We start from the raw sequence: 21,761 nt of genomic DNA, 5'->3' as shown, positions 1-21,761 counted from the left end.
TGATCCTGAAAGTCTAGGATCTAATTCCCAGGTAAGCTTTTGCCTGCTTAAAATGCATTCTTGATCATAACTAATTAAACATTAGGAAATCACTCAGTCGGGAATATTTGACACCATCCTAAATGTCTAATAGGCTACTTTGTATTCCTTTCTTCAGCCCTGCCGCAAGAAGATACTTGCTGTCCTAAAGAATTACTCCCGCATATTTAGAGCACTTTGTCAGTGCAAAGATGATGACTTTTCAGTGGCTGCACAGAACGTTAGCAGCGCAGTGAGTGATCTAATATACCAGTTAGAGGTAAGAAATGCGCTTGCTTTCAGCCTGTCTTCAATTGCAGCCTATTCATTTATCACAGATGATGTAATTTCGAAATACAATGTCCCATATGAAATAACTGACTCAACTATAAATGTGTAGGTTCCCCATCATGTGAATCCTGTCGCCAGTGTCCCTGTTGGTGAATGCTCCAATGACAGGTGGAAACGGTCAGAGTTGTTCAAATTCAGCATAAACAGGCTGTATTCATTCTCTATCCTCGTTGCACGAGTCTTTTCCCTTGGTGATCCAGCACAGCACAAAGGCACTGGAACTGGAAGATGTATCTAGATGTAGCCTATCTACAGATACGAACCATCAAAGACTGGTTCTGCTGTTTCAGTATTAGTTTGGCCTAACAATGAACGTCTACATTTGTGGTCAAATTATTTACAAAACAAATCAGAGAAATGATTATCATAGGATAGGCTATGTTATTTATTACAATGAGTAAAATGTATTTCAGACACTTGTTTAATCGTGCTAATGTCTTTAATGTCGTGTGCTAATGTCGTGTTTGTTATTTATCACTCCATATTTATTGATCTATTTATTTAAATTATATATATGATTACCTATTTATTTGTTTATTTGATATTAACAATGCATTTACGTCTTGTGTATTTTCTGGCACTTGACAATTAAACAAGACTTTTGCCATTAAGAAAGACGTAGTTTCCAATCGATTTATTTCAATGAATCAAGGTGAAGGCTAGAACTGATGGGGACAATGTTTTAAAAACCGCAGGGTTGAGTGGTTCGGTTAGGCTATATAAAATAGGCCTACTCAAAGGGGACCCACCATCACCACCCCATCGAGAGAAGTCTGACAGAATGCAGACACCCAAGATATTTGTGCAGCTGATATCCTAATAAACGAGGAACTTCAGTCACCATTGAGAAACCATAAGCTATTCATTGTTAATTCATTGTTACCGGATTTTCCAAGTTTTAGCGGCACAGGAAGGGAAGCTGTGCTTTCCACAAAACATTCCTGTAATGGATTGACAGAGCTTCCTGAATGTTTGTTAAATGTCAATTACAGCGAAGTGAATAGCCTAGCCTATTATGCTGTTATGTTTACGGTAGTTTAATTAAAAAGGCAAAGAAATATGTAATCATTGGTTGATTTTGGACAAGGCAGAATTTATCGTTTTAGTAGATTACGGCTTCTGCTCATACATCTTTTGAGAAAATTACATACATAAGTTCCTCAATAACGAATTTATAACGAACAATAATCAAAATAGATTTTTGTAAAGAAAATCTTTACATCCATCGTTTGTCTCTTACAAGTAAAATAATTGTTTAGAAAAAGTCAAATAGTAAAATACTGAAAGTTTCTCTAGCCTATCAAACCGAATCTTAAAACGTGTCATAGAGCAAGGAAGCTGATAAAATCATGTGTCAAACGTTTCACAGCCAATCCAAAACGACAGGGGCGGGATTAAAAGTATGAGCGATTTCCGGGTCTTAATAGAAGGTGAGTCTTTTGCCATTGATACACTTTTTACCCACACTGTTTCTTCAAATCACCACCTAAATATTTATAATTAACAATATAGAACAATAACCGTAGACAGGTTTAAAATGGCAATCTTAGTTTTTCAATAATAAACAGATTTCAACTCAGGCAGCAACGGGACGTTAGCGTGTTGAGCAAGGCTACGTTAGCTAACTATAGCTAGTTAAGTACTGTAGCTAATAAAAGCTAAATAGCCAACTTAAACTGCTCGGGGTAGGCTTGGGCCTAAGAAAGTGTAGTGTAAGTGATGTGAGTAGACGCTCTTGTTGCAAATAAAGACCTGGAATACACATCAAAGGAAGTAAACACAACTACGATTCATAATTAAATTCCAGGTCATTGGCCGTGGTTAGTTTTGAATCACCTCTTTGTCTCGGCTCAACTTACTATGCAGAACGAGGTTATGTCTCTGTGACATGACATCATAAACCAGTGGTTCTTTGTACTTCACATTCAAATGCAATATTTGACAGATTACCTCACTTTTAGTGAAGTGATTATGTAGGCAGATTACCTCACTAGCGGTGGTAGAAGGAAGCAGTTGTACTTCCTGCCTGTTGTCATGTCACAATTAGCTGCACGCTTATAAAAAAAAAATTGTAGTTCCTGTTTCTAAAGAATCTGATTTTGATGAATGTCTAAATCAAACAAAGTAGATTTATGTAAGTGGTATGTAAGAAATGTTGATTCAATGTTGAAACTTGCTGGAAGGTGGTTTCACAATATTGCTTATGCCACAATTATCCTGTGTTTGTCATGTCATAGTGCGTTTGTGGATGTGTCTGTAAAGCTATCAGTGTCTGTGCTTTGGGGAAATGTAAGTGCATATGCTGCATTTTATAGTGGATTTTATTTTTGTTACTTCAGGATGAATGTGGGCGTGGCTCACAGCGAGGTGAACCCCAACACACGGGTTATGAACAGTAGAGGGATCTGGCTGGCCTATCTGCTGCTGATCACAGTGCTTCACATTGTCCTTCTCAGCATCCCTTTCTTAACCGTACCCCTTGTCTGGACCCTTACAAATGTTATCCATAATCTGGTAAACCTAAATAGTTTTTCCAAACTAAAGTGTTAATCTTTTAAACTCACTGCCACTGTTCTGTGTTGATGTCATGAGTGATCTGCCCTCCACAGGTGATGTACTTGTTCTTGCATACTGTGAAGGGCACTCCCTTTGAGACGCCAGACCAAGGCAAAGCTCGTCTCCTCACACACTGGGAACAAATGGACTATGGAATCCAATTCACATCTTCTCGCAAATTCCTCACCATCTCCCCTATTGTGCTGTAAGTGCGTTCTCTACTCCCAAAAGGACCTACTGTACAGTGCCATACTAATCATCTGTAGGATTGCAGTTGCAATAGATTTCCTTGCCATATTGAATCATTAAATTGTATTGAATTCAAATTGACACTTAGTTCTTCCTATCCATGTTATACTGTTTGAGGGGTTTACTGGTTTTGGTTTTGTGTAGGTCATGATCATTGTCCTGAAAGTTTGAGTCTGGGGCAGGTTCTCTGATCTTGATCCTTTCTTTCTCCAGGTATATTTTGGCCAGTTTCTACACAAAGTACGACCCCACACATTTCCTGATCAACACAGGGTCCCTCCTCAGTGTCCTCCTTCCTAAACTCCCCCAGTTCCATGGTGTACGGATATTTGGGATTAACAAGTACTGATATGACTGATTGTGTTTGGATGATTGGTTCTATGAACTACTCATTACCGGTCCAGTGGCGGGAGGAGAGTTTCTGTTTGAACTGTATGAAGGAAGTACAAGTGAGTTTTGGTTGCACAATTGCTGCCAATGTGGCCTAAAGCAAATGCAACAAAATGCACTGCTTACTGAGGTATGTTTGTGATTAGGATGTTCTAAAAGTGCCTCTTTGATTGTTTTCATTGTTTCTTTGACATTCCTTCTGTAAATGTGTTCAGTCTACTTTTGGTTATATTACATGTATTCAGTTTTGTTTTCTAACACAAGTAAAATGTGAATTGCATCTCTTAAACAGTCAGTTTTATGTGTTTTGAAATTATATTACCCCAGGAGATAATGGCAGCCTAGCTGCCACCATTTTTTTTTGTGTTGCCTTTAACATTTTCAGTTGTGTGGTGACCAAAAAAGGATTCTAACTAGTCATGCATTTAAAAGATTATCATTGTGCTCAGTAAATGTACCTTTGTATCTGATTTCGTTTCTTTTAATGTTCACTGGTATTACTGAATGTATCTGGTAATTACTTGTATGAATGGTAAACCTGATATTTGAGCTTCCTCAAAAAACACCAAAGGTGCAGATCTAGACATCATTTGGAAGGTGTATTCCATGCAACATTCTGAGAAGTCGCTGAGGTAAAATATTTGAAACAGGAGGGGGGTGTCTTGATTTTACAGAAGGGGGGAACCAACTGGGGAGGGGGCCCGGAGTAATGAACAACTGCTCAATTTTTCATTTATCCCATTGCATGGAAGCATGAACATTTTCAGATTGCTAGTGTGGGTTGGGCTGTGGACTCTGGGGAACTCCAAGCACTTTACATGAGGCAGTGTGGGGGGGTATCCCAGTCTTTGTGACGTGCTGTTAGACGTGAGGGATTCCCCCACACCAACTGTGCTTTGGTCATGTTTGCATTGCAGCGAAGAAGTGTCTTCCTACAGAGGCATGTTTGCATTCTTTCAGGGAAGTAGTGCAGAGGAAATTAAGTCCACTAGGTAAATTTGATTATGTTCTAAAACATAACAATCTGTGTACCTGGGAAGCACATTCAAATGACCAAATTTCTCATATCAGCTGAAAGATGAAAAATGCTGCGTAATCGATTTGGGATCGCCTCCACTGTGTATGGAATGCAAACAGTATTTGCATCGATTCACTGGGAGAAAAATAAACAAAGAGAAGGTCCGTGGTACTTGCCTGCAAAGCCTAGCGGAGCTAAAATATGTGATTAATTGTTTTATTGGTAAATCAGTTGGATGGGGCTGCTCACCTAGACAGCTAACCCCAACTATGAAGTTCTAGGGACCACCTTTTAAATGGATTAGATGTATCAATAGGCTTAGGACGTTCAGGCACCATCATTGCAGTTAGTTATTTTGGGTTATATGCAAAGCAAATTACCCCATCTTGTCACAATTATCTCAAAAAAATATATTCCAATTAATATGGTATTTCAGTGAATGGTATTTCTAAAAATGAGGACCAAAGGGAATGCTGATATAACAAAAGTATTTATTGCTTTCAGGTGTTCAAGCTACTTGGACATCTCAAAAGCAGTCAAGAGAAACCTTTTAGGTTTCCCCCCAATTTTAAGTGGATATTCTGAAAATGCATGCACATTGACCACTACAAAACTTCTGATTTGAAATGCCTGACACCTGCACTTTATCACTTCAAAATCTCTTTACTTGTGCAATTGAGCCCCCTGCTGTTTGTAGAGAACATTCATTTGTACTACTGACATCAATTAGTGGTACACATGTTGTACTATCATTATAATTTTTTTCCCCAAGTGAGGTCTTAAAACAAACTATTGCCACACATTGAAACATTCTTTATTATCTCAACATTAATAATTTACATTTAAGACAGGTATAAAATCTTACAGCACAAACATGTGACATTGTCAAGTCTATTTCACAATTGCAATGACTAAAATTTAAGTTAAAATAAAATGAAGTACGCCAACAAATAAAAGCCATTACTGAGTTTTGTTTTTAAGAAAAGAAATCTACTTGAATGACACGCAATCATTAACATTTTGAATACCAGTAAATCCCTGTCTGAAACATAAATGGCAATTTTTGTTGTATGCATCTTGTTTTATATGAAGAACAATGCATGCCTAATTGCTGTAATGAGACAATCTACATATACCTTGACAGGGAACTGAAAAAAACGTTGAATACAACGGATTTAAGGCACGTGACAGCTTCGTTTTAAGGTAGCAACATAAAAACAATCTGAGTCATAGCCGTTCCTTTCTACTGATTAGGCAGTCAGCTTCATGTGAACATTAAGGTGACTTCTTTGTAAAAAAAAATCCTAAAAAAGAGAATGCTTCTGATTTTCTGTAGTTTGTTTCAATGGTAACACTGAGTCCATCATACATAAAACAGGACACTGGCAGGTACCATACTTCAAAGCAGAGTTCTAGAATACCGTTCACAGCACATTCTGAAACATTTGATTTTTTCATGGCAAACTTAGTGATCCAGTGACTACTAGACTTTGAATACAGCTGAAAGGGTTTAAGATCTGTAGTCAGATTACTGCAGCAAAGTCATATTTTCACAAGTCAATTTTGTTCCATACAAAGTCACACTCTGGTTTTGTAGCCTTTACAATCTCTTCCTCATCCTCATCCTCATCCGTGGCAAAAAGCTCATCCTCAAAGTAGCTTCCTCCAAGACCATACTCCTGCGTGTGAACAGACACTTCATTTTGTTGCAGGTGTGGTGAGCCCTCCACAAAATCTGCAAATCTGTGGATCACAATAAAGATAAACATATTTAGCAGTTTGTGCTACAAATCCATACGGTCATTATTCATTTGGAATTTTGTATGAAAGGGCATGGTAATTGAACTTGGCTTAGCATTCTTTAAAAAAAAACATCAAAAGTTGACACTGATGCATGACAATCATCCAAGGGTATCTCCTCTCTAATCCACTCTAACCTCTTTGGGGACTGAAGCCTGGACACAGTCTTCCAGGTGTTGAACTCTGGGCTGGTACAATACTTCCTAAGCTCTTCCAGGGCTTGGTGGGTCTCCACCTCCCCCTGTTTCTGGTACTCCTCTTCAGTCAACAGACGACGTGGCTCTGGTTTCCAGCGAAAAGATGGCTTGACTTTACTGCAAAATACAACAACTACATTATATACAAAACACTTTTCAATGGTTCAAACTATAACTGACAATTCTGTAATCACCTACCGCCAAGTAGCAAGGGCTAGGTAAACTGGGTACTCCAGATTCTTGGCACAAAAGGCTGCTAGGATGATGGCTAAAGCCACTTGCTGAACTTGTATCCCAGCATAGATTAGCAGCATGCCAAATAACTGCAGTGTCCAGGATAGGATATTGATACTCCTCTGCTCCACAAGGGGGCCGTGGCGGTAGCACACAGCAAAACTGATAAATCCCACTACTGCTGAATAACCTACAGCACATAAATACAAATAGACAAGACAGTATTTTTAGATGTATGAAGCAACAGATTTTAAACTATTACCCCCCAAAAATTGGGGGGTATAAACAGAGAAAAATACATATGTATTCTTTTGAGGTGTGTGTTCAGTGGTGGCATGTATAAGCAAAACACACCAAAAGCCAGGTGCCAGTGTTCTTTGAGGATAAGCTGAAGATTTCGGAACACAAGCTGGATGATGTAAACGGAGAAGGACCAGCCACAAACTATCATCACATAAAATGGGCTTTTCTGAAAAAGGGCAATAGATGTGTAAACATCATACATTTTGCTGTGTCGGTTAGATGTGTAAACTAATACAGTATAACCTGCTGCACTACCTTGGGCAGAACACGTGCTGTTATGAAGATTAGGATGATGAGGGAGGCAATCATGCCTGTGCTCATGCCAGCGGAGTAATAGAACACTTGGCTCCTGTTCAACAGAGAGGAAAGAAGAAAAGAGAATGTACCCAGTCCTCAAAAGACAATCCAGTCTAACGCATTTGAATTTCAACATTGTATCTATTACCTGCTAAGAGAGTCTGCAAAGATGAACAGCAACACCCCAGCCAAAAACACCAGAAACAAATAGATATCAAATTCTAGAGAAAAGACAAAGACCACAACACGTATCCACATGAAAACTATAAGCAACACTGCATTATTGTGGATCAATTGTTGCCCAAGGACACAGTCTGACCCTTCTCTTTACTTACTGCGGATTGGCTTTACTGTGTATAAAGCTTTAGGGTCAACAGGGACAATCTTAAAACAAGTTTTTTTGCTAAATAGATTAATGCTGATGGTGGTTTCATTGGACTGCTCCCGCAATACGTGCTGAATTATGCCCCAAAAACTGAATCTGTCCAGTTCCTGCAGCTTCTCCTCATCCTCTGCAATGGTCACCTTCACCTCTTTTGAGCTCCATACTCTGATCTGTCATAACCAAAAATAGTACAACATTTACAATTTGGACTGTGCTGCACATCCTGATTAGTAGTTAATCTGTAAATGATAACCAGTGGTATGAAAGTATGCATATATAATTCGTTTAAATCAAAACGTTTTTATTTATAAACTAACCAGCTATACCTTTTACCTGAATTGTAATCCAAGACTCTTTCCACCCAGGAACTCGTGAATTTTTGTAACAAAAGTGATTTGACCCACTGTTGTCATATTGATGGCCATCTTCTATGTTTATAATTTGTAGCTTTGAATCTGTCAAACAACAACAGTGAACACTTTGGGTCACAAATGTACTTAGTCATAAAATATTCTCAGCTACCTCCAGAAAGCAGACAAACAGGAAACTTGCCAGCTGATGACACAGCTAGCTCAAAATTAAACTTTAACTTAAAGCAACATCGAGGCCACCGCTAGCCTACTGACTGTTACTGTAAGTTAGCTAGCTAGCTCAGATGGTCGCTCAGTTCTGGCTTTAGCTCTAGCTATATTGTACACAATTTTAGATATGTGCGCCTAGACTTTTTTTTAAACATTGACCCTACCTGAGGCTTGCTTTGAACATTGAAAGAAACATACAAACATGATTAAAAAAAACATGTCTATGCTCAGAAAAATAAATCCTCCTCGCCATTTCATGTGTCCCGCCATGATAGGAGTCGGAAACGACCCCCTTTCCAAGTTTCTCAACCGGTTTTGTGACCAATCACACGAGAGGTCATGACGCGGCTTCTTTCAAGATTGCAACAATCATTGAAGGGTGCAATGCTGCCACCTACTGTTCAGGACTGCAATGTCCGCGACTAACACTGCAAAGTAAAACAACGAATAATAAAAACAAAAACAAAAAACACCTAGGCTACCCTCCCTCTCACCACAGTTTCCCAAGCAAATTAAACAACATCTCCCAGCACCTGTACTTAAAATATCACTCAGAGACGCCCTTCATCTCTACCTCAGAATCCGGGGGAGGGTGATGTTGAGAGGGAGGAACTAGACGATTGCATATAAGTTTCAGTAGACTGCCAGTCAACACATCACACTGCTTTTCATACAAGGTCTTCGATAAAGGTAAGCGATGGCGTACCTCAATAACGTCTGATTGTTATTCTTTATATAGGCTAAGCTAATGTCTTTCATTGTCAAACTTATAGTATATAAGATATTAAGAAAGCCTATACAGTCATTTAGAGCATTTGTTTTTCGAATAGGGAAGCTAGACTATCAACTTTGTTGTGTTTTCAATACCTTAGTTGGGAAAATAGAATAAATGTAGGCTAATTATTGCAAATTTAACAACAAATTGAATTAAATTGCAACAACAGTTACATTCTGTTCTGGTCTTGAACTTCCTGCCGTCATAAACCTCGCATTTAACTCAACTGTAGCCTATCCGACAAACACAAAGTGAATCGCCCACAATAATCCAATTTTCTCATTGTTTCTTTACGGTATTTACGCTGCAGTAGTAGTAGGCTGTTCCTTGTAATATTCTGTGTTAAGAGTAAGAAATAGGGATTTACAGCACAGGCAGGAAAATAAATGGCACTAAAGATAATAAAATCCAACTATTTAAAAGTACGTCATGTTATAGAAATACGAATTAGGGGACACCTTCTGTATCTTGTAGATGTACAGTGAACATTGACATGAACATTATGGTCTTGATGTCTGTGTTGATCTAGGGACCTGATTATCACTAACCATGGCTGTAGAAGGGGCAATGAAGTGTGTCAAATTTTTACTTTTTCTATTCAATTTCATCTTTTGGGTGAGTATCACACTGATATGAATTCTGAAAACTTGTTTTTTACATTTGTATTGTGCAATAATCTGGCATGTCACACTCTTGCTTCCACATACTTGGTCCTTCAGTCACACACTCACACGTACAGTTCCCAGCCCCACACAGCCTTTAACTTCCTCATCATACCGGGTTTTATTGTTCACTTCTTGAAAACCTAATGTTAACATTTATGACTTTTGAATTCTTTGTAACTATGTTAACACCTAAGGAGTGCTAAAGTGAAAAGAAGTATACTGTATATGGTATGAGTGAGATTAGGGGTAGAAAAGAGACTAATAGTGCAATCTTAATCTTGTGACCAGGGTGTTATAACAGTATCATGTGACTTGCCAAGATTCACTTTTTTACGATCTCCATTTGCTGATAATGACTTTACACAAATTTATATTTGTTACCACTAATCATTGCTCTCCACCATTGAACACAGCAGGTGAATATACCTTTAGAAGTTTTATAATGTAAAAGTTTTTTTTTTTTTTTACAGTATATTTATTGACATATTTTTCTGTATCCCACTTTGTATTTGATATGCTACCATGCCACTTTGTGGTATCCTTGTAACTGTGTGTTTTCCTGATGCTCCACCTTCCCTTACATGAAATCCCTGTCAAATATTTACATTGGTGTTGCCTACAGTGAAAGGCAATGACTGCTGTGTTTTACCTTGGTAAACCTAGGACAACGTTTATCTCTAACAATGTGATCTACCTGACAAATACCCTTCATGCGGAACTATTGCAGGAACCAGTTTTGTTTTTAGTGTATGTTTCTTCAGTGGGTGCTCTTGACGTGAGTTCTATCTAATCAAACGGTTTAAAAGTGGCAGGACCAGTTTGATTTGAAATCTTATGTTCCTGGAGTATCATACGATCATTTTTTGTACAGATAAGCCGAGACACAGTCATCCTGCTGCTCTATTTGTTGGGGGCCAAGCAGAAAAGCTTTGGAGCTAGGAAGTGTATGACAGCCCCTCGAACTGTAGGGTTAAACGTTTAGAAATTTGGCACACCAATTGGGGACATTCCCCGGATTATTTTCCCCAAGTTTCATGTCTGTGCCTTGAGCACACTAGAGCTGGGGTTGCCAAAACAAAGAACCAGAATCTATTGGACAAAATTGCAACACAGACTTTGGCCACTCTGTTCAGTGCCGCTTGAATGCCTGAGTTGTTGATTGAAGTATTTGCACTCTGGTGCTCTGAAATTGACATTACCAGCAACAGAAGAATCACTGCACGTGCCATTGCTCGTTAACATGACACTTGCTCCGATGGCAGCAGGTAGCCTACCATTAGCTAGTAGCTACCTTAAACATTAACATAAACGTTCTAAAGTTTGGCTGTTTTTCACTCTAAACTAAAGGATACCACTTCTGGGATGTGCAACAAATGCTTGAAATTGTTTGTGAAGGGGGAACAAAGATTGGATTTTCATGATGTCATGTCCTCCATGTTGGATTTTCTACCATATTGAATTTAATGAAAACTGTTTTTATCCACAGACCACAAATTTGATCCTCACCAAAATTGGCACAGATATTCATCATATCAAGCTTCGCAAAAGTTATCAGCATTTTTTTACTTAAAAAATACATAAACCCATTACAGCTGAATAACAGCAAACAACCCGAACAGGATATGAGGTTGTATCTCGCACCAAATATTTGGTCAACTGACATAAAACTTCAAGTGTTCACAGTCATACCAGAGAATGTCTAATATCCTTAAACAGGCTCTGGTCATACTTTAAACTTGATCACATCAAGTTGCCATGGTGACTGCCCTGCTGAACTGTTTGCCCCCCTCAAGCAGTCTGAAGATATTTTAGTGAAATATTTTAAAAGGGTAGATATTTTAGTGAAATTAAATTAATTACACAAATCATGTAAATCATGTAGATGATACGACAATGTACTGTAAAATGTTACATAGCCAATCGACATTGCGCTCATGTGCTTAATATACAAACCACATTTAATCCATTCTTCCTTTGAAGTAAGTTTGTTAAAACCTTAATTTAGCATGTTGGGTGTCCTACGTTTTAGATGGGTTGTATGTTTGAGTTATGAGTGAACACCAAAGCCAAATATGTTCAAAGTATTTACCGTTCCAAAGTTGTGACTTTTAAACATATGCAATGGATTTTAACAATGTAAAACATTTGTAGGACTTCTATAAAACTTTCTTTACGTCTGTAATTGTCTCTGTAGTTGTGCGGCTTAGCCCTGATAACACTGGGAATTCTGGTTCAAGTGGCTATGCATAATAGCCCAGTGATACAGAACGCATCGGCCTCATCTGTCCCACTTGTTGTCATTGGAATTGGAGTTGTTATCTTCTTCATTGCCTTCTTTGGCTGCTGTGGAGCCTGGAAGGAGAGCAACTGCATGCTCACCATGGTAATTCATACAATGTTTTCTGTTCATAGATACGATTTACCATGTACAACAATTGTAACTATTCAAAACAGACTGCAAAACAATTTGGCTTTCCAAAAACCAACACATTTGACATCCTTTTCATTCTTCTCCCTTAAGTTCTCAGTCCTAGTCGGGCTGATTATTATTATTGAGATTGGTGCAGCTATTGCTGGATATGTCTTTAGAGCCAAAGTAAGTATTCTTTTTGATTAATTAATGGTTCCATTACATTTAATTTAATTAATTTCACCTGGTCACCATATGCTTTACTCTCTTTAGCTGTCAGTTATTGTCAAGGACGGTTTGACTGAATCAATCATAAAGTACAACAACGGCACAAAAGATTTCCGTGAGGCTGTTGACAAACTGCAGGAGAGTGTGAGTATAAATACTGGTTATGATATATGACACCATTCCAAACTTATAGTCTTGTGACTTCAGGATATTTGAGATGTCAGAGGTTCTTAATCACAGACTACAAAGGGATCTTTCACTTAAAACAATCGCCAGTATCGTCATACCATTTGCTTTATATATATTCAGTCTATAAAAACTATTGTGATACTAAAATAAACAATACATTTTTGATTATGACTTACAGCAAGTTACTACATGTTAGACTGTTACTTACTTAGACTGTTACCTTAAGTTGTCCTTATGTAGAATGCACTGTTAGTCTTCCTCGTTTCTTTGCCTGTTTTGGTAACTCCTTCACATATCATTATATCCTGTTAGTGTGTTGTGCTTGTTATATTTACTGTGAGTCGTCTCCCAATGTTGACATTGTCTAGCAATATCCTGCTTTGTGTCTAAACACACCTACCAGTTCTATTCTTCATACTTTTCAGCATGTCTACAGCTCACTCATGTCATGCAGATCTTATTAGTATTGTACCTTAATTCTGTTGTTTTATCCAGTTGCATTGCTGTGGCGTGAACTCCTCTGCTGATTGGGTCAGATACAGGCCTGATGAAAACTCTGTGCCGGACTCCTGCTGTATCAACGTCACAAAAGCCTGTGGGATAGGGACCATGCATAATCCAGCCACGGTCAACCAGAAGGTGAGGTTTTATTGGTTGAATCAATATTTTCCTCACAGAGACAAAGTACTGCAAAGCAGTGGAAGAATGACTGTGTGATGTTGTTGTCTATAGGGATGTCAGACTGCGGTGGAAGCAGTGCTGAAAAAGAACATCCTCTGGGTCGTAGTTGCAGCACTGGTGATTGCTTTTTTGCAGGCAAGTCAAATATGCACATTTAAACTAGTCATTAGATGATGTGCCTATACTGTAGGTGGTTGTAATGCAAACCATGAGACACGCAAGCATGTACACAACCACCAGGAGACTTGTCAGCTGCTAACCGTTGTAATTGTGTGTGTTCCAGGTAACAGGCATCATATTTGCCTGCATGTTGATGAGGGGCATTCGAAGTGGTTATGAAGTCATGTGATACTCAAGACAACTTCACGGGATGGTGTTCCTTTTGTCAAATGGAATACATTTACAGTTTTTCTCAAATGCTTAAGCACATTTTTCCAAACATAACTTTTTTTACAATCAACACTCAGAACAAAAAAAATACATGACTCAAAATCAACTACCTTAATCAAAATAAATCTAATGACAAGGTTTTTTTCCATCAGTCATTACACTTTCTTATCTGCCCTCTGTATATACTAATACAAATAAAAAGCAGTTGACCTTGCAGTCTACCTTGTATTCATGAATGAGAACTGATTGCTGGTTGAATTATGCTAAACGTTTTGCTCACAGAAGAGGATCGCAGTTGTATTTTGTATCATTTGAGATTAACCATTTTTTGTTTGACGTGCTTAGATTTTGTAGTGTGAGTGAAAGCAATGTGAAAATGAACACTTGTGCTTGAGATCAGATGGACGCCCGAAAAAATACTTAGCAATTGAGAAAAACTGTAAATTTATGAAGCTGGTTTTGTAATCTACATTTACTGCTTTCTTCCTCTTACTATAAACAAATGTGGTCCTGTTACACCACGAATATCCCAATAAATGTTGGATGTTTTTTCAACTGTATTTAATAACCTATAAAATAATATATGCACTTATTTGTGTGTTAAATCTTTGGAATTTAGGATTTACTTAGATACTTTATTTTTATTAAAAGGTTTTCAATTACATTCCAAGTTTGTCTTTTTACATCAAGATTTGTTTTCTAATTAAAAAGTAGCTCCTGCCAAATATGATTTAATTGAAAACAGAAAGCCACTGATTTTCAGGTTTACTCAACCACACCAACACATATCCATCTTAAGTTTTTTGTGTAAACAATCTGGGGCAAAAAACAAAATATCTGATAGCAAAATGCCAACAAATGTATACTGACAATGGATTATTTTTCAAACACCAGTTATTTTGGGGAAGGCAGCGATAAAGACACAAACTATTTCAGATATGCAGTAGTTACAGGTTGGTAAAACAAAACATTTTTTCTCAAAATATCACTCATTGTCTAACCCAAGAGCAGAGCAACCTCAAAGTGTACAATGTGACTGTCCAAGTGCTAACAAAGCCACGTATAATTAACAATTAGGATTGTGATCTGGAGAATTGGAAGGCCACATCAGTATGAGAATGTCAAAAGCTGAAGGAAATTCATAGGAATGCAAAAAGATAGTAATTTCACAACAACAACAAAAAACTGCAAGACTAGCTGTGTTCTGAGTGATACCTGTGACCTAAATGCACTGGAATGTGTCCTGACAAATCTTTCTGATTCATGTGACACACTGAACATTAACATGACACATGTATTGTTGGCATTAACTGTTTTGACAACACTACCTGTTCTCAATCTTTGTATCCCAATTGTATCCCTTACTGAAATGATGCCTGGTCTGGAGTATTGTAACTGTTGCCCATAACATTTCTCCCAATCACCATTTGTTCTATATAAAGCATTCAAGTTTAGCCTTCTGAATATGAGACGTGCCTATTGCTTAACTGGAGTGATGCTTCCTTTGTATACAGCCAAGATTGACACCCCTTGTTGCCCCATCAAGCATGTGTGAAATTGCTTGTCAGTTTACTTCCAATCAGTGGCGGTTGTGCTTTGGGTAGTTAGCGGAGAGCAAAACCATGCTGTGTAAAAGCAGCGAGATCTCAGATTCTGCAAAATCAGAGTTAAGAAAGAAGCATTAGGATAGAATGACATAACAGCCTGATCCTCCATTATTGAACTGACCGTACATATCCAGCAAAGTGTTCAGAATGATACTAGTAACAAATACTTGAACACTACACAAAGTGAAGTACAAAGTAAAAAATAACAGCTATAAAAATGAAGTACCTTTTAGACAAGTAGATAGCTGAAGCCAGTTTGACAACCATTCACGGCGCTGGTTTAGGCTCAGTATGTCTGAATTGAGTCCTCTGGTGTAGCAAGCCTAGGAGGGAAGGAAGTGGTTAATGTAAGACTTAGTCATATTTCATATGTATGATTACACACACAAATGTAAAGACAGCGTTTAGGTGTATGGGGTGTGTGGACTTGGGGTGTGTGGACCTGTGGTGTGTGGACCTGTGGTGTGTGGACCTGTGGTGTGTGGACCTGTGGTGTGTGGACCTGTGGTGTGTGGACCTTGGGGTGTGTAGTTTTGAGAAACAGATGTCATTAGGTAATCTGTGGTCAAAAAATTTGGTTAGTAATGCTAACCTGTCTCAGTTCAGAGTCACTCAGCTGGTGGAGGCCTAGTTTACTGAGAGCACGGTCAAGCTGCAGCAGCTCCAAGGTGTGGCTTCTCAGACGATGACCAATCAGAAAAGATGGGAGACGATGAGTCAGGAAAAGCACGGGGCTGAGATGTCCCTGATTGGACATGAAGACAGAGGGCGTTGTCAAAGACAGTGAGGGTTTTAGTTTGTATACCCAAAACTAGTATAAGATTAAATGTACTTGTGTTTTAGGAACTTTGTGTTTAAATAGAACCAGGAACAAGTCTGCTTACTGACCATATGATCTGCACTCAGTCTATTAATATCCAGTGGGGGTCCAGAAAACAAGCCTCGTAATGAAAGGATTTCAGACCCATTGGGGTGTACTCCCCTTTGCACCTAAATAAATATTTAAAACAATTAAATCTAGATGACATGTTGTAAACTACAAATCGGAATATCATAAGAAACTAGAACACAAGGATCACTTTAGAGATTTTACAATACATTTAGAATGTTTGGATATACCTGCACTCACTCACCCACCTTGGAACAGAGGTCTTGAAGGCTTCTTTGGAGGTGTCCATCTTTGGTATTGGAACCTGCCATTTTTAGTCTCTGTAGCACAGCCCCATAGTGCTGGGCCCTGTGTGAGTGGTACAGTACCTGGAAGTCAGCCTGCTGCTGGGGTGTCCAGAACTGGGGGATCAGGAGCTGACGAGGGAAAATGTACCTGGTAGTGAACAAGATGGGAGGAAAGCAGAAAAGGGAGACAAATGGAGCAATGGGAGAAATGTGCAAGGCAGGAAGGGTATATAGGAGGTGCAAGGGTATTCACATTGTTGTCATTAGGGCCATAAGCATTTTTTATGTTGATGTTTCTACTCACAACTCCCACTGACTTGAGACAGATCTGTAAGCTGAATATAGATCAAAAAGGAATACTGATAAGATGACAAAGGAGGCTTTAAATACAACTCACATAAGTACAAAAACCAGGTAGTTGGCAAAGGGAGGAATAGAAATCATCACCAGCGGAATCCCTTTGATCAAGTCTCTGCGAAACTGACCGAAACGCAAATATGCAAGTTAGCAAACACCTAGGGAGAACTTGAGTCTTGCAAAACGTATTCTCTTTCAGTGTAACTTCATTCTTCAACCAACCTTCCTAAGTTTCTCCATATCCCGATAGGGCAGGTCCTGCACTTGGATATTTTGAGTAATCATCCTAATTTTGATCATTTTCACCTCATTAGCATCTTGGAAAAGCAGCTGAAAACCTAAACAGTAGCAAAACAAGCGTTTACTTAAACTGTAAAAGCACATTAGCAGATGTCAGTTCTTGTCACCCTGTTGATACCATGTAAAAATACCAGTGAGAGAATAAAAGACAGAAACTAGCCTAGGTCTATATGAAGTTAGATCAGCCTTGTCCAAGGGGGGCTAAACAGTGATTAATCTTACCTTTCACAAAGGTGTGATAGAGCACGTAGAATCGAGGAAACCGCCTTTTAAGGAAGCCTTCATACTTTTCATTAACCGACTGAAGCCTGGTCGTTACTTCTCGTCCAATTCCTTGCCTAGCTTTAGAGAATGAGTATTCTCTGTAGAGAGACAGCCTGTAAAACAGAATCGAGAACAGAGGGCTGAAAATGTCAAATATACAGAAGAAATAAATACGGTAAACCTATACAATCTTTACTTGCACACAAACTTCCGGGTTTTGCCATTATTCCGTAAGGTCCTACTCATAGGTTTGGCTGATGAAAATGAATGTACCATAACATTTAAATGCAGCCGTGCTGGTTCTGGATAAGAGCGTAATGTAAATGTAGTTCAACTAGTACTTGTTTGATAACAACGCGAGCTGGCTGCTTTTACTGCCGCTTTGTGTCGCAAACTGTGGGGATAAACCCAGTGCCCAATGAAACGCTTATCCGACTTCCGAGTGCATGTCAAAATAATGCTCCTAAAACCAGAATAATATCGGCATATCCCAGTCTACATCGGAATATTCTACCTTCAATAGAATAGTCACATTTGGAATAATTGGGGAATATTAGTGTGCACGTGATAACCTGTCTACTAAAGTTGACTTAAAGTTGGGTTTAATGTTTTCATAATGCTAGTATGAGGCTAGTAACACAACCCTCGCTAGAATGATTTTTGCGCTATTAGTGCTACAGTAGTCTTAAGGTAATACTGCAACACCTTCACCGGGCTAGCTAGACCAAGAACGAACTTATGTGACAACCACACCATAAAAGGCACCAATGGACATATAATATAGCTATAGCTAAGTTACAAGAGGTGGGCCACTTCCACGGTCATGTATAACGTCAGAATATAGCTAGCTACATGAGTGACATATTCCAAGTTTTCCAACGAGAAGCTAGCGAGATATCTGATGCTGGCCTGCTACAGCTGCATTGCTAACTTGTCAACAGCAGAGTTGAGCAATAGCTAACTATAATATACTTTCCCACAATGACAACCTAAACAAGATTGACAAGGAATAAAATACGTAATAACTACCGTGGTTTAGAAGTGGCTCTGAGAGAAGAATGTGTCCAGGCATTGACCACATTTGTTCTGAAACCATGCAGTATTAGTGCCCTAGACAGACCACCGTATCCTGTACAGGGCAGCACCATGTTTTGAAAAGCAGCTCAGCCTGGCTCTTCTTTGCTTGTCAGAGTGATGAAGGGCTATTTTCTAGTTTTGCACAACTTCAGCCCTGCCCCCTTGTTTTGAACTGTCCTCGCACGTTTAGGTGATCACCTAATCAGTACCTCATCCAGTAGAATATTACAATGTTGGAATTCAACAAACTCCAATGAAATTGCTGCCATAGTACATGTGGAGATGGTATTTTGGTATACTCCTTTGAGCGTAGACATCAATTCAGACAAGTTCAATGTGTCATCATTTAGGTTGGGGCACAGGGTTTGGCCATGCCAATGACTGGCTTCACACTCCAGCACAGTAGGTGGCGGTGTATATGCGCAGCTAACAGTTGAATGCGATCTGCCAATCAAAACCGGAAGAGGAGGAAGCTACGCTTTATAAGAATTGCTGAAGTTGTTGAACTTTCAGCATATTTCGAGCATCGGTAATTTAACACATGTAAATAAGATTGGGGTTTTCCTCATTGCACTATTAGCACAGTGTCACGCCTGAAATATAATTTATCTAGCACGTCAAGTATTGAATATTAGCATCCGTTTATGAGTCCAGTCAGCTAGCTAATCTACGAAAAGGGTGCCACGTGCTAAATCTAATAGGCTACTGTATTTTAAAAACGCAATTTATAAACTCATTAGTCATACTTAAAAATGTAGAGCTACAGTCCAAAGCATTCTCTGCTCCGATGATGGCTTTTTCAGAGTTCCATTCAAATCCATTCTATTCCAAAGTTTGAATAGTGCGTCAGAAATGCATGATCATCACTACGATAGTTTGTGTTTGATACTGAGTTCCGTTTTTCTCTCCTAATAATATTCCACTTAAATTGAATCATGTATGCCTTCATGTAATTAGGTGATTTCCCTGGAAACAAAACCCTCAAGTAAAATGACAACCATCAGGTTTGGCTCAACTTGCAGCCCTACTAAGACCTCAGCTGCAGAAACTGTTCCACGTTGGGAAGAACAGGCTGGTAAATTGCTATAACAAAAATACACCTGTAGTATTTTTTTGATGCAACGTTGGCAGATGTTTTGGTGACCCCCTTTTTCTCACCATTGTCCATAGATGCAACAGATCCATGTGACCCAAACAAGCTTCTTCAGTGTCCCTACGACAAGAATCATCAGATCCGTGCTTGTCGCTTTCCTTACCATCTGATTAAGTGCAGCAAGGTTAGTGGTTAAATGGGTATTCCCTGCATTTATTACAAGGTGTACAAGTTGCATACAAGTAATTAACAAAAATAACAAAAATATGTTTTCTTTGCCATAGAACCACCCAAAACTGGCCAGTGAATTGAAAACTTGTCCTTTTAATGCCCGTCACCTTATGCCCAAGCATGAGCTGTCACATCATATTGTCAACTGTATGGACAGAAGATCTGTTAACACAGAAGACTGTAAGGATTATCTGTTGTGTTTGTTAATTTAAATATTCTTATATTCACTAATGTGGAGGATGTTGTTATCCATGCGATTGACCTTGTGGCATGGTTTTCAGTGGGCAATGAGGTGCAAAGTAAATGGCAGGTCCCTGTCAGCACCTGGACAAACCCTAACACTGATGAGGATTGGGATGAAGGTCAGTATTATTGAAAGGGTTTGTATCTTGATATCATACAGTTAATTTTGTGTTGTCATTAAGAAGGCTATGTTTCTGTAAGTACTGAAGCCAGGGTAGCTACATACTCCCACCTTACTGGGATTTTCACACAATTACATAGACAGAGTCGCTGTTTGTTGCTTGTTTTTCAGAAACCGATGACGTCACACAAACCCCTTTTGTATGGGGTGTGTCCACAACATTTATCAGGTCAGACAATGGGTTTTAAGAATATCAATCTGAAATTAAAATGATTGATGATTTCTCCTTCTTGAGGCTTATAATCTTGTAATCTTTTGCAGGCCTGAGCCAGGCATAAGTTGTTTAAAACCTGGACTACGCTCCCCAAAAGTTCTCCCATGGAAGGTCTAATTTACTGTCATTTACATATTTTGCATGCTTTTTGGTTTGCTTGAAGTTGTTTCTTCTCAGGTTGTTGTTTTTACCTACCTGCATAATTGTTGTTTTTGCAATGTGTTCTTATTGCAATTTGTGTGCACTCACTGTTGATTGAATCAACGCAACCTATTTCTAATACACTTTGGCATTACTTTCATTATTGTCTGCTCTACAAATCTCTGAAGTCAAAGTTGGCAAAACAAATCAGAAAAGTGAATATGAAAAATATTTTCTATTCCTCACACAAGACATGGGTGTTGTATCTATATCCTTGTGGTAGAACAGTACTGAATTGCAGCTGTATTGTCTGATGAGTACATGGGTGAAGAGGGGAATTCTCATGAATGCTTCACACACCACACATTGATCAGGGTGTTTACATATCCAAAAAGAACAGCCTTGTGTAGATTATGACTTGCCTTTCTTCAACACAGATGGTTGTGGTTGATGGAGTGTGTTTAGTGGATTCATGGTCATGGACTGTTAAAAGTGGAGTGTATACAAGTGTAGACTAGTTTAACCAATAGGTTTGTTTTTATTATGTCTGTCTTTTGTTATACACCGTAAAGACAGTCATATCCCTTTAAACCAAACCAGGACACTAATGACTCATGATGGCTGAGAGCTAGGAGCTCTAGTTGCAAAATCACCGTTGAGAGCAGTAGGGTTGGAAGATTCATTCAGATTAGGGACACTACCTGCCATTACATTTAACCATACCCTTTTGACCATCTGCTTTGTCAACCTTCTAATTAGTGGGATAGTCCTCAGCTTGTGTGTGGCTGGTGGTTCATATTTTGTGGGCTGAAATTGGTGAACAATTATATTAAGTTTATATTTATTTTAAATAGCTGCATGCATACAAGTGTAACATGGATTTACAGGAACTGTAAAACCAAAATTGTACTCAATATTCTACATTTATATTTATTTAAAAGAAGAGGTGCATGTCCCTTTGACTTGGACAAATGGAATGACAGAAATAATGACAAAAAAACGTTGAATGTACCGATTTTTCATATCCTAAAATGTTATTTTGAATGCATCCTTGGAGGGTCTCCGGTCTTCAACAAGAAGATTAACCATGCTTCTGACTTCATAAAGAGATTGCATCCAAGGAAAAATATCCCACAACAAACACATAACAGCCATCTGAA

At 38.6% G+C, this 21,761-nt stretch overlaps 5 protein-coding genes across 7 annotated transcripts; 3 read left to right on the top strand and 2 right to left on the bottom strand.

The window, feature by feature from the left end:
- Window positions 1-1,698: 1,698 nt before the first annotated feature.
- ormdl2 (ORMDL sphingolipid biosynthesis regulator 2) lies at window positions 1,699-4,034 on the top strand. The gene is made up of 4 exons (XM_084681032.1): window positions 1,699-1,799; window positions 2,709-2,883; window positions 2,979-3,130; window positions 3,388-4,034. The coding sequence occupies exons 2-4, from the start codon at window positions 2,710-2,712 to the stop codon at window positions 3,521-3,523; spliced, it is 462 nt and encodes a 153-aa protein (XP_084537158.1). The 5' UTR covers window positions 1,699-1,799; window position 2,709; the 3' UTR covers window positions 3,524-4,034.
- A 1,346-nt stretch (window positions 4,035-5,380) lies between these two features.
- On the bottom strand, window positions 5,381-8,703 carry nemp1 (nuclear envelope integral membrane protein 1). Its single transcript, XM_084681026.1, has 9 exons — window positions 8,544-8,703; window positions 8,132-8,253; window positions 7,749-7,968; window positions 7,562-7,634; window positions 7,372-7,465; window positions 7,168-7,282; window positions 6,778-7,003; window positions 6,520-6,696; window positions 5,381-6,325 (listed from the first exon to the last, which is right to left on the bottom strand). Exons 1-9 carry the CDS (start codon window positions 8,647-8,649, stop codon window positions 6,133-6,135), a joined length of 1,326 nt encoding a protein of 441 aa, XP_084537152.1. The 5' UTR covers window positions 8,650-8,703; the 3' UTR covers window positions 5,381-6,132.
- Window positions 8,704-8,948: 245 nt separating this feature from the next.
- Window positions 8,949-13,933, top strand: cd63 (CD63 molecule). The gene is made up of 8 exons (XM_084681029.1): window positions 8,949-9,069; window positions 9,684-9,769; window positions 12,014-12,202; window positions 12,341-12,415; window positions 12,503-12,601; window positions 13,142-13,285; window positions 13,379-13,462; window positions 13,611-13,933. The coding sequence occupies exons 2-8, from the start codon at window positions 9,704-9,706 to the stop codon at window positions 13,674-13,676; spliced, it is 723 nt and encodes a 240-aa protein (XP_084537155.1). The 5' UTR covers window positions 8,949-9,069; window positions 9,684-9,703; the 3' UTR covers window positions 13,677-13,933.
- Window positions 13,934-14,331: 398 nt separating this feature from the next.
- On the bottom strand, window positions 14,332-18,811 carry letmd1 (LETM1 domain containing 1). 2 transcript variants are annotated; one of them, XM_084681027.1, is made up of 9 exons: window positions 18,451-18,811; window positions 17,380-17,534; window positions 17,080-17,195; window positions 16,898-16,980; window positions 16,462-16,648; window positions 16,213-16,314; window positions 15,917-16,069; window positions 15,551-15,647; window positions 14,332-15,370 (listed from the first exon to the last, which is right to left on the bottom strand). In XM_084681027.1, the coding sequence occupies exons 1-9, from the start codon at window positions 18,567-18,569 to the stop codon at window positions 15,297-15,299; spliced, it is 1,086 nt and encodes a 361-aa protein (XP_084537153.1). In that variant the 5' UTR covers window positions 18,570-18,811; the 3' UTR covers window positions 14,332-15,296. The 2 variants fall into 2 exon arrangements, with proteins under 2 accessions (XP_084537153.1, XP_084537154.1); XM_084681028.1 differs by lacking the exons at window positions 16,898-16,980; window positions 17,080-17,195 and adding an exon at window positions 16,805-16,835 and having other exon boundaries at window positions 18,451-18,807.
- Window positions 18,812-18,887: 76 nt separating this feature from the next.
- On the top strand, window positions 18,888-20,761 carry gtsf1 (gametocyte specific factor 1). Of its 2 annotated transcripts, none has more exons than XM_084681030.1 (7): window positions 18,888-19,027; window positions 19,456-19,573; window positions 19,669-19,775; window positions 19,876-20,002; window positions 20,104-20,184; window positions 20,358-20,415; window positions 20,508-20,761. In XM_084681030.1, the coding sequence occupies exons 2-7, from the start codon at window positions 19,489-19,491 to the stop codon at window positions 20,575-20,577; spliced, it is 528 nt and encodes a 175-aa protein (XP_084537156.1). In that variant the 5' UTR covers window positions 18,888-19,027; window positions 19,456-19,488; the 3' UTR covers window positions 20,578-20,761. The 2 variants fall into 2 exon arrangements, with proteins under 2 accessions (XP_084537156.1, XP_084537157.1); XM_084681031.1 differs by having other exon boundaries at window positions 19,017-19,041.
- Window positions 20,762-21,761: the final 1,000 nt, after the last annotated feature.

This window comes from Hypomesus nipponensis, chromosome 18 (genome assembly GCF_054491055.1).
Source record: "Hypomesus nipponensis isolate SF chromosome 18, ASM5449105v1, whole genome shotgun sequence".
Classification (NCBI taxonomy): Eukaryota; Metazoa; Chordata; class Actinopteri; order Osmeriformes; family Osmeridae; genus Hypomesus; species Hypomesus nipponensis.
Note: the sequence above shows the minus strand (reverse complement) of the source record. Positions and strands in the feature narration are given on the sequence as shown.